This window comes from Podarcis liolepis, assembly GCF_965112155.1.
Source record: "Podarcis liolepis genome assembly, chromosome: 1".
Lineage (NCBI taxonomy): Eukaryota > Metazoa > Chordata > Lepidosauria > Squamata > Lacertidae > Podarcis > Podarcis liolepis.
In genome coordinates, this window is record NC_139554.1 from 93,438,943 (window position 1) to 93,451,241 (window position 12,299).

The window sequence follows — 12,299 nt, forward strand, 5'->3', positions numbered from 1 at the left end:
ACATTTTCAGCCTTCGCTCCACAGCCACAATTGGGGTCTAAAGGTAATTTTATGTGTCCCTTCTGAATTAAAAAGCACACATTAAATACTGTGTGACTCCTATAGCAGCCAGAAAGGCATACCAAAGCAAACCTCAGTTTAGCAAAAACTCACATGTCACAGAATCTCCAGAGTGTTAATCTAAACTTGCACATCCCTGTGTGAGCTGCATCCCTATGCATCTTTCCAAAGGCTTCAGCATGTATGTCACATCCTGCTCCATACCAAACTGGTTCTTTGATGATACCATGCTTATTCAGCTCCTGCAACTCTCACCCACAAATGTGGAGCCCTTCTCAAGCATGCGGCATGATGCTGCGACAGCCAACAAGGGCTAAGAGCTACATTTCCCTCAACACATCCTGCCCAATTTGACAAATCCAGCAGGAGAACCTTTGCACAGCCAATCCACCCATCAGCCAAAGACTAGCTTCCTTGTGCTTTGAGATGTTTTATGTTAGACCTTTTAAACAAAAACATTGTATACACAATATTTTCAGGAGTAATGTATATATACAAAGCTCTATTACCAAAACCACAGAGAGGCAAATTTAGGCTGTGTACACATTATCATTGACACTGGCTCCATTACATGAGACTAGACACAATCCATATCTATCCTGATATTTTAGGGAAACTTCCATTCCCTTTTAAACATCTAACAGCTTGGTGTTAAAGCTGTGATGTGCCATTTCCAGTTCAACTTTTGAGGAAGCCAATGATATTTTGGGTCATCCTGCCTCACAAATTGGGCCCTTTTGAACTCCATTAGACAACAGATAGTTCACTTGGTTAGAGCGTGGTGCTGATAATGCCATGGTTGCAGGTTCGATTCCCGTATGGGACAGCTGCATATTCCTGCATTGCAGGGGGTTGGACTAGATGATCCCTCAGGGTCCCTTCCAACTCTACAATTCTAAGAAGATCCCTTAGTGGAGGCAGCAGCAGCAGCAACAGCAAAGGCTGGGCCAAACAGAGCTATGCAGCAGGATCAGAGGAGGAAAAGACTTGCACAACTTGCTTGTCACAGGGGTATGACAGTGAGCCAATGCTGATTCACAGATTTAATTGGATACCCGTTTTTCAAACTACTTCCTATGTGACAGCACAAGACACGTGCTATTAAATACAAAATGGGTTGCTCATGCATTGTAGTCTATCAGTTAACATATCTGAAGTGACTCATCCGTTTAACATTGCTTTGATGCCCAAGTGAACTACGCTCACAAGCACCTTAGTGCCCAACTGTTTGGGGGAAGATTGCACAGCAAAGCCTTTAGGTGGGCAGGGAGGGGGGGGGGAGCAGACGAGAAAGAGGAGGCCAGATCAAGTAGCAGCCACTTCTCCATGGAGTGGAACCAATCCCAGCGAAAGCAACAGCGCTTGCCTTCGGTGCCAAGTGTAAACGGCACCCAAGGCCACCATGGCTGCAAAGGGAACATTCAGAAATGTATGGTTCCAACTGCTTGGTGGTGAGCAACAGGTGAGTCTGCCCAGCCCAAATCAGGCACACAGTTCATATAAATTTGGCACCAAATGGAAGTTGTGCTGCTTTTTGGCAGGGATCAGGAGCATCCGAGTGGTACCTATCCAGCCCAAAAGCCGTGGGGCACCAAACCCAAACGGCATGTCAGATATAAGCCAAGGCTGCAAAGGGAGAAATCAGGAATGCAGTCTCATTGCTTGCAATTGTTCAATTGTGGCTTTACCCATCCTGTGCCTAACCTTGGGTCAGTTGCACTGTTGCTGCTTACTGGGAGGCTGGAGGCGGCAGTGAGATGGAGCCAACCCGGTGGTCCCCCGCCAGGGCATTTGCACTGTGGCAACCTCCACCCCATCTCACTCCTCTATCACACACGAAGCAGCAGTGACATGATTAGCCAGAGGTCAGATGAGGAGCAATGCCTCAACACACTATTTACTACTGCTGACAAGTGGGTGTGGCCAGCCCAAAGCAGTCTGAAAGACAAGTATTTCCTTACACTATTCCCACCCTCCCTATAAAATGCTAGTGTTTTGCCAAAGGGGCATGTGCGAAATATACTTTTGTGTTAATTGATGCAACTATTATTCCCCCCCCCCCCGGCTGCAGTTATGCTCGCAGTCTGTGTGTTTCACATCCTCCAAACCAGATTGCACTAATCAGGCAATTATATCTTGCATGTTACTGGCTTTTCAGTTTCCTCCGTTGTCTTTGAGCCACGATGATCAGATTACATTAGTAATAGACAAGAGCCAAGAAATAAATTATGTCGTCATATAATCACCATCATGCGGTCTTGTGTAACTCTCGAAGTACTGCCAATTATGTTACTCAGCTTTGATCAATGTTGAATTCAACCGGTAACGTGCAGCAATGATGTACTTAAGTAAAAAGCAGTCACGGGCATCAACCAAGTCAGCCTTAACTACCCCTTTGGGGCACCTGCTTGGCCACCGTGAGAACATAATGCTGGATCAGATGTGCCTTTGGCCTGATTCAGCAGGGCTAGAGATCTTATGTTCTTATGACTGTCAATTCCACACAATCAGACTTGCCTATGCTAATCTAAAGAATTTCTAAACCACTTAGATGAGACTGCAGTAATGCCAACATTTAACAAAAGCTAAATATAAAATCTGGAAATAGGGTTAAGTCAAAACAGCAATGTTTTGTGAGCTGTCTCAAACCTGCAAAACCCATATGTCCTTTAGAAATAAATAAATCTCCCAACCCTTTTGCAAAAGGTGTAAACTATTTGCAAGGGGGTGGAAAGAGGTGCGTGCATTGCTCAAGTCACCATGCCAAAGCACTCTCTCTCCCCAACTCAGCTGCACAGAATGGACTAGCTGAGGCAGGGCATGTGTTCACATTCTGCTGCAGCTGGTTGTGTACAGCTATGCACAAATAAGAGCTAGGCCAGGGAGGGAAAATGTCTTGCCCTACAGCAGGGAATGGAATCACGACTCCAAGAAGACACGGTGCATTTCCCTGCTGACCTGGACAACTAGAGATCCTGTTCCTCTATCCCTTCCTCATTCAGAGTGAGGGCAATGGGAGTCTTTGCTTGCCCTAAGTGACGGCATCACATAACCACACCTGATTACAGAGTCCTATGTAATTCCCATATTCATCACGTGTTCCCTAATTGGTTGAGATCAGGCAGTGAAGAAGCCTTTCAAAGATAGGGGGAAAAAAATGGCACCAAAGCAGCAAGTTGCAGAAAGAACTGTTGTGGGGAACAACATGGCAAAATGTGGTAGGTCCTCATTTCTCCTCAATCTTGACTATTTTCCTTCCCCCCAAAACAGCAATTTCACATTGAAAAGCAAACCTCGCAAGACTTCAGCATAGAGCTAGAACTTCCCAGCCACCAACACTTTGATAGGAAGGAATTCTTCTCCACGTTTAACCTGCTTAGCTTTATTGCAGGTCCCATTTAAACTCGCTGAAAGTTGTGGAGCATTTGTCACATTACAGGTGTAAACAGAGAATTCCAGCTGCTCCCACTTTTTCTGACAGCTGCTCCCAGTTCACAAGGCAAGGCAACATTCTCCAAGGTGCCCAACTGGATGAGCCGGTTTTTCTGTCCACTTGGATCCTCCCTCTGCTGGGACTCTTCCTTAGGTGACCTCAACACAGCATCCTCTGTGAGTCACAAGGAGGACTGCGGATACCAGCCAAGCAAGACTGGCCTATTTGTAATGGAAAGCTACCTGCATGTCCAAGCCCTATCTGAGAGGACACCCACAAATCATTTTCACAATGATATGCCCTGCCCCAGAGGGCACATAGTTGTGTCTAGGACACTGTTCCATTAAAACAACAACGACAACAACCCAAATGCATTCCCCACTAAAGCAACTCAACAGCACGTCTTACAAAGAACTGGCTTGAACAAGCCAGCACCACACAGTACTTTGCCCAAAGTAGCTCCTTGGAATCTGCAGTTTTATGGGGTTTTGGAGACTACTGTAGGCTGGGGTAGCTCAGCTGGTAGAGCATGAGAGTCTTAATCTCAGGGTTGTGGGTTCAGGTCCCATGTTGGGCAAAATATTATTGCATTCCAAGATGTTGGACTAGATGACACTTGTGGTCCCTTCCAACTCTACAATTCATGATAAATCATTTTACTTTGCCCTTGGAGAGCAAGGGGACATCCAAAGTAGTATTTTTGCCACTCCTTTCAGCACACTCTTTAAAGTCTATTTTCATAGCTATAGACTAGAAACTTTGAGAAAGTCAAGATGGCTGGAGGATTCAGCATCATAACAAATATAAAATCACATGGCTTTTCTGTAGTTTTGTAGAATATGTGTAACACTCCGCTGGTGAACTTTCACAGGCACCATCCACAAACCTTCAAGTGTTTCTCGTTTCTCAAAACCACACCAGTTTTGAGGCTCCTGTTTTTAAAATTTGCCATGTTCTAAATGCAGCCACATCAGAGAGACAGTCACCTGCAGCATCATGAATAAATAGAAGAGTTTGGATTTGATACCCCGCTTTATCACTACCCAAAGGAGTCTCAAAGCGGCTAACATTCTCCTTTCCCTTCCTCCCCCACAACAAACACTCTGTGAGGTGAGTGGGGCTGAGAGACTTCAGAGAAGTGTGACTAGCCCAAGGTCACCCAGCAGCTGCATGTGGAGGAGCGGGGACGTGAACCCGGTTCACCAGATTACGAGTCCACCGCTCTTAATCACAACACCACACTGGCTGCAGCTTGCGGTTAGTTAGGAGAGAGCTTAACCACAATCCTGGATTTGGATGACAGGCTAAGCCAAACCTTGCCTTGCCATGGTATGGGAGTAAAAAAATAAAAAGGCTGCAGGCAACTGCAAGTGGGAGGCCACACATTCCCATAGTCCTCCTGCGAAGCCATAGCTTGGTTTCTCATGATCTGACATGCAAACCAGGCTGCAGAGACCCTTGTAACTGCCCATTGCACTTTTTCTCTTTTAGCAACGTAGGAACAGGACTATATGCAAGCGCAGAAATAGCAACAGACAGCACAGGCTCTGCATTCATTAAATACTAATAAAGGTACTTTCCTTAATGGGCTCAGCATTTTCCCCAAACTATTTTCAAACATCTCTCAGTGCTGCAACATATGTCCTTCTCTTTGAGGCCCCGGAGGAGGAGGATAGAAAACATAATTGATTGATATAATTGATTCATGGAAAGCAATTCTATCAAGGTGCCCAAATCAGCTCATTGACTTTCCTTGACCACTGCACTGTAAGATCGGAGAATTCTCAGTGACAAGCTATAGGGTGGTGGCGGCAGCGGGGGTGGGGAGCAATACTGTCCTACCATATTTGCAAGTCCAGGATCACTTGTCTTCTATCGACTTCTTTGGTATAGGCCTTTACTCCTTTGATTTTAGGGCACTGAAAGCAGAGAAGACACACAACAGTGTTATCTGCCACTGTGATGAGCAACATACTGAAAAAAGGTCCAACTTGGTCGAACTTGGTTATAGCAGACAACTTGCCCTCTAAATCCTGTCCTGCTAACTTCTAAATCAGAATGGAACAAGGCATCCTAAACTGAATATCCCTCCCAGAGAAGAGGAATTCTGGTATTTAACAATGCTGCTAAAGAAAATTAAAGGCAGAGCCAAATATTTTGGTTAGACTGACACTAAGTTGTTACAGTCCTAACAAGGGCTGGCTGTTTACACTTCTTGATATTTTTTAAAGCGCTAAAGAGCAGAAACTAAGCAGTTCACACACTTAGTATAAATGGAGGTGCAGGAAGAGAGGAGGAAATCTCTCACAAAGAGGTATATAGAAGTTTGCTTTTAAGCACTATTCCTCCCCCTGCCCGAGCCACATATCCCAAAATCAATTAGCTTAGGTTTTCACAGCCAGTGCCGTCACCTTACCTTGTCTCCAAACTGGATTTTAGTGAATGTACATGTTTTCAAGTGCACGTTCTTAGCTCTGATTTTTGGTTCAAGGACTTCCTTAAATGTTTTTTCCATGATGCTCCCAAAGTATGGCCAGGCCTGTTCAAGAACCTAAATACCAGACAAAGCAGAAAAAAAGAATAGAAGCTTTGCATCATACAATGGAGTTTGTACTGTGGTTCTGAGTATCTAAAGATAGCAAGCAGAGAGAGAGAGAGTTTGCTAGTTTCCTTTTTAAAAAATAAAATAAAATAAAATATCAGATTACAGCAGGAGCACTCAGTGAGGAGTGGAGTCCACTGCCATTTACTGGGAAGGAGAGAGGGAATGGCGAGGTGGTGAAGAGGCTGGTGGTGTGCAAATACATCATCATCATCACCACCACCCTTTTCACCAACCGTTCCTGGATTCTAGAACAGAAGCATTAAACGCATTCAGCACCAAGGATTGCACTGAAAACACATGAGAAGGACAGAGGGTCTCAAGTAAATGCAGTCCAAAACTAGAATAGCCCAGTGGCCAGTGATAATTCTTATGTAAACCTTATATAAACTGCCTGAAAAGTGGTATGCCCAACATGAGAATTTAACCCACCCACTCACTAGAGCAAATATATTTATTCACTGGACATTTATGTGCTGTGTTTTAGATCTAGCTTTAAAGAGAGTATATAAGGTCTATCCAGATCAAACTTGTCTTGATGTTGGTTCAGTGCCTCACCTTGTTCAGCCATTCCACCCGTTCAACATCAGGGAAGTGAACCTGGAAAGCAAGAATGAACAAAAAAGCAAGATGTGAGCTCATTTTTTGCAAAAATGAATTATAGACAGGGTGCAAGTAAGGACAACGGGATTATGAAAGACACTGATGAGAAACTATGGTGCACAGAACAACTTGTGAGGTTCTTTTCAATGTGAGATCGTCCACTGATGTGTGTGCGTTGGCAAACTTAGTAACGGGTTTCCAAGGAAGCTTGCGCAAATCTTATTGCTACGCATTCAAGAGTACTGTTTTGGGCTCCCCTTTCCCAAAAGGGAAATTTAATTTCATTGAGTCAGTGGCCTTCAGAAGGCCTTCAGAAGACAGAGCAGTCAGCATTTAAGGCATTCTTGACAATACAGTCAAAAGAAGCAAGCACACAAGCAGGATCAAATTCTCAGTAACAGGAGGCCAGTCCTCCAGAGTCCAAATCCTAAACGGCTGCTTTTTTCCTTGCCATACATTTCAAGCACATCAATTTCCTGCAAACTGTAACTGACTCCTCAAAGAGCTATAATCTCCAGCTCCTTTAACAAACTACAGTTCCCATGATTCCTTGGGGGAAGCCATGTGCTTTAATTATATAGCATGGATGTCTGTCTCTCTCACACCCATCCAGTTATGCTCTGCCTTGACTAATTTGAGCTCCCTTAGGGATGAAAGCAGTGCCTATTTTAGCTGCTTGACAAGCCAATTATTCTCCATCATGACCAGGGCAGTTTTTCTATGCTGCAGTAAGAGGAAACGGCTCAAAACAAGACCAATGAAAGGATGCCTACAAACAATGGGAAGTTAGAGCATCACTTAAACTGCAGACCCCCTCATACACCAGAAGCTTTGGGGTTTTCACAAGATTATTTGTTCCACAAAAACTCCAACCTATGTAGAATTTACATAACTTTCCTGACTATGGTGCTTCAGGTTCTGTTCTGGGCTTCACTTGCTTCTGCACCATTCAGTTCATAGAGCTCAGCCAACTCAAACATTCATTGTGTGCCTGTGGAATAGACAGGACCTCTTCAGACTCAAGCTGGGACAATTCTGTTTTGAATACACCTCAGGGTAAAAAGATACCCTGATTGTGGAAGGCTAATATGTCAAGAACAAGAAGGGTTTAATCCTTGCATTATTATTGCTGTTTAAGCTGGTAGAGCATTCAAATACAGTGGAACCTTGGTTCTCGAATGCCTTGGTACTCAAACACTTTGGCTCCCAAATGCCGAAAATCCGGAAATAAGTGTTCCGGTTTTTGAATGTTTTTTGGAAGCCAAACGTCCACTGCAGCTGTCGGCTATTGTTTCCGGGGTGCCTGCACCAATCAGAAGTTGTGCCTTGGTTTTTGAATGTTTCAGAAGTTTAACGGACTTCTGGAATGGATTATGTTCAAGAACCAAGGTACCACTGTACCTGAACGTTCAGTCTGACTATGCTATAGCCTGCTATTTATTAACATTTGAACTGGCTCCAAGAATGACGAATTCTCCATTTGAAGATCATCTCAGACACTGAATCTCTTGACTCCACGTTCCTCCCACTACTGTGAACTTTGCTTCTGTAGCACTGTCTGAACCAGCCACTAGTGACATGTTAAATTTGGTAGATACACACTGTTCATGGCCCAGATAGATGTGAATCTGAGACGATTACTGCTGTCCCAAAATATTCACAGCAAAAACTTAACCCTGTCTACTGAGATGTCAACAGGGCTTAGGTAAAGGTAAAGGGACCCCTGACCATTAGGTTCAGTCATGACCGACTCTGGGGTTGCAGCACTCATGTCGCCTTATTGGCCGAGGGAGCCGACGTACAGCTTCTGGGTCATGTGGCCAGCATGACTAAGCCACTTCTGGCGAACCAGAGCAGCGCACAGAAACACCGTTTACCTTCCCGCCGGAGCGGTCCCTATTTATCTACTTGCACTTTGATGTGCTTCTGAACTGCTAGGTTGGCAGGAGCAGGGACCGAGCAACGGGAGCTCACCCCATCACGGGGATTCAAACCGCCGACCTTCTGATTGGCAAATCCTAGGCTCTGTGGTTTAACCCACAGTGCCACCCGCGTCCCTTTCCCTAGCACATTGGATTGCAGCCTCAGCAATCTACTTCCACAGGTGCACTTGGGAAAAGTCTCACCTTAATTCAAATACTGTTTTATTAGAAAGGTAGAGCACATGTCATGCATGCCAAAAGTCCAAAGTTCAAGCCCAGCATTTATTTTTTTTTAGTTGAATAGCTAAAATGATCACGTCATGGGCAATACCTCTAGCTAAGCCTAGGGAACACTGCTGTCTCTTAGAGTAGGCAATACTGAACTTGATAGACAGATCTGACATGATATAAAGGAGCTTCATTCTTATGAATTAATTTGCATCTTTGGTTTTAAGAGCGGAGGTTTCAAGCTAAGTCTAGTTCTTGCCATCTACAAATTAAAACATAAAAGCCCTTCGGCATGCTTTTCTACACATAAGCAGTTTGTTGTTGTTGTTGTTTAGTCATTTAGTCGTGTCCGACTCTTCATGACCCCATGGACCAGAGCACGCCAGGCACATCTGTCTTCCACTGCCTCCTGCAGTTTGGTCAAACTCATGCTGGTAGCTTCAAGAACACTGTCCAACCATCTCATCCTCTGTCGTCCCCTTCTCCTTGTGCCCTCAATCTTTCTCAACATCAGGGTCTTTTCCAAGGAGTCTTCTCTTCTCATGAGGTGGCCAAAGTATTGGAGCCTCAGCTTCAGGATCTGTCCTTCCAGTGAGCACTCAGGGCTGATTTCCTTAAGAATGGATAGGTTTGATCTTCTTGCAGTCCATGGGACTCTCAAGAGTCTCCTCCAGCACCATAATTCAGAAGCATCAATTATTCGGCAATCAGCTTTCTTTATGGTCCAGCTCTCACTTCCATACATCACTACTGGGAAAACCATAGCTCTAACTATACGGACCTTTGTTGGCAAGGTGATGTCTCTGCTTTTTAAGATGCTGTCTAGGTTTGTCATTGCTTTTCTCCCAAGAAGCAGGCGTCTTTTAATTTCATGACTGCTGTCACCATCTGCAGTGATCATGGAGCCCAAGAAAGTAAAATCTCTCACTGCCTCCATTTCTTCCCCTTCTATTTGCCAGGTGGTGATGGGCCCAGTGGCCATGATCTTCGTTTTTTTGATGTTGAGGTTCAGACCATATTTTGCACTCTCTTCTTTCACCCTCATTAAAAGGTTTTTCTAGAGGTCAACACACACAGGATTTTAAAATCACCTCATCTTCTACAGTAAATGGTATTAACACATTGGTGCTACTCTTATATGATAAAATGTGCAGCCTCACAGGTGCTAGAGATCAAACACTGCTGGCATTTTAGTAATAAAGGAGACAAATACCACAGGAACCAAGTGGCGTTGACCTCAACTGTCAAGCCTTTCTGCAGGAGTTAGCACTCTGATTCACTATGAATTGCAATTTTCATACTAATCAAAACTGCTCTTCTTCTCTATAAAATACCAGTTTATTACAGCTTTAATACACAACTGAGCTACATCTTACTTCAATGTTCTAAGAGAATAATGTCTACCTAGATTATTTGTGATAAAATATCAGTTTCTCTAAGGGAATAATGTTCTGAATGTGATCCAATTTTATGATGTTTTAATTATTTGGTTGTATACTTCCATGGTGTTATTTTTTAAAAAATTGAATTGGTGGTTTAAAAACACTCTTATAAAATAGTTTGCCCTATATACCAGTGTCAGTGGAAATGTTTTATGAGAGCAAATAGTATTCCAACCTCTGGAAACAGCTTTTGTGAAGAGCCTGGATGCGTATCAGTAATCTGCAAAAATGAAGTCACCCCACCTTGTGCAAAGTCACCACTGAATACAACCTAAAGTTCTTCCTTGCCTATGATATGAATGTTATAGCCGACCTTCAGTTTTACAGGTGTAAATAGAAAGTGGAGCATTGCTGTCCAGTAAAAACAAAATGTTTTTCACCTTGACAGCTTCCTCTTTGTTACACAAGAGCAAATGCCACAACATGCAAATAACAGGGCTGGAACAATTGCAGGAAGCAAGATCAAATGGTACTGTCTGTATTGTATGTTGTATGCAATATTAATGCTTTATATTGGGTATACAATGTATTTATGTATGTCTGTTCCAACTGTAAGTTGTCTGGAGACCTTTTAACTTCAAGCAACTAATGACTCTAATATAATAATAATAATAATAATAATAATAATAATTATTATTATTATTATTATTATTATTATTATTTCTCCCCCTGAGATATTGCCCTTCCCCCTCAAAGTGAGACACGTAGTTGTTCTTTGGTTTTATGAATACCACAACCACAAGGGGTGGATGTTCAAACTAAATGAATGAAATAATCACAAGGCCAAATAAACCAAAGAGCAAAACGTGTTTAAACACAATTTGGATAACGTGTCGTGTGGCATCATGACACTTTACGAGGAAATTAATTGAAGTGCATTAATCAGCTCTTATAAAGATTTCACAAGGGAGTGAATGTGAACCTCTGTGATTGGCAGTAGGTTTGAAAATGGGAAAACTGTTCAGGACTTGAACAATAATAATTTGTTGCAGACTTGTTGATTTTAAAAGATAATGTTTTGAATCTTTTACATCATTTTTTAAAAAAAAGAATACAGTATACATTTAAACATGGATGCTAGTGATAGAAATAAAACAATCCAAACCAATACATAAAATACATGGGTAACAGCGACTTATATCCCATGATATCATACTCAGAACAGACCCATTGATTTAAGCAACTTCAGTCCATTGATTCCCACAGGTCTATTCTGTGTGTGATTTAGTTGTGTATCACTCAAAATCTACAGTGAGAAATGACAAAAATGAGTGTAGTAATTGTAACAACCACAATCCGACTTTTACACCGGTGATAAATAAAGCAAGGTGAAGCTTGGGAGCAGGAGTGTGAAATGCCTAGGGAAGGGAGACAAAGCACATGCTGTTTAGCTTCTCTTCTTCTTTCCTCAGGGCCGATGTAAGATTATCATGGTCTTCATTAACTTCTGTATCATGGCTAACTACAGCTGGCTTCTTGTGGAAGGGCTTTATCTTCATACCTTGCTGGTGATGTCTTTTTTCTCCGAAAGAAAGTTCTTCTGGTGGTTTGTGGTTCTGGGATGGGGTAAGTACCAGTTGACACCAGTGGGAGAGCCGCAACAGAATGCTGCACAGTATTATCCCCCATTGACTCCATTTCAGTCCTTGCTCTGCTTCCCTTGCCTTCCTGCACTCTTCTTTGCTTCCCCTCATTTCGTGTGTCTCTCACTTCCTGTCTTACTCCATCTCTGGCACCACAACTTTAAAGCACACGGCTTCACGCATATAATCCTGGGAGCTGTAGCTACAATTCTAGCACTCTTAACATGCCCCTGTTCCCAGAATCCTTTGGGGGAAGTCATGTCCTTTAAACGTGTGGTGTGTACACAGCCTCTGGCTCCCTCTTCTTCATTCCCTGCTCTTGCTTCCTGCTTTATTCCTCTTTCTTTTGTCCTCTTTGCTACATTGCTTCTTTTGATGCTTCCCCTCCCTCTATTTCTCCTCTTGCCTCTCCACTCGCCGCTTTCC

General features: G+C 43.2%; 1 protein-coding gene across 1 annotated transcript in view; it reads right to left on the reverse strand.

Moving 5' to 3' along the window:
• The window catches only part of ESYT3 (extended synaptotagmin 3), a 41,390-nt gene that overhangs the window by 23,244 nt on the left and 5,847 nt on the right, over positions 1 to 12,299 (reverse strand). Inside the window, exons 2-4 of the mRNA XM_083489295.1 lie at positions 6,654 to 6,695; positions 5,910 to 6,044; positions 5,336 to 5,412 (exon numbers count right to left, since the gene is read on the reverse strand). Coding sequence (XP_083345421.1) covers positions 5,336 to 5,412; positions 5,910 to 6,044; positions 6,654 to 6,695 — 254 coding nt within the window. The remainder of the gene's footprint in view (positions 1 to 5,335; positions 5,413 to 5,909; positions 6,045 to 6,653; positions 6,696 to 12,299) is intronic.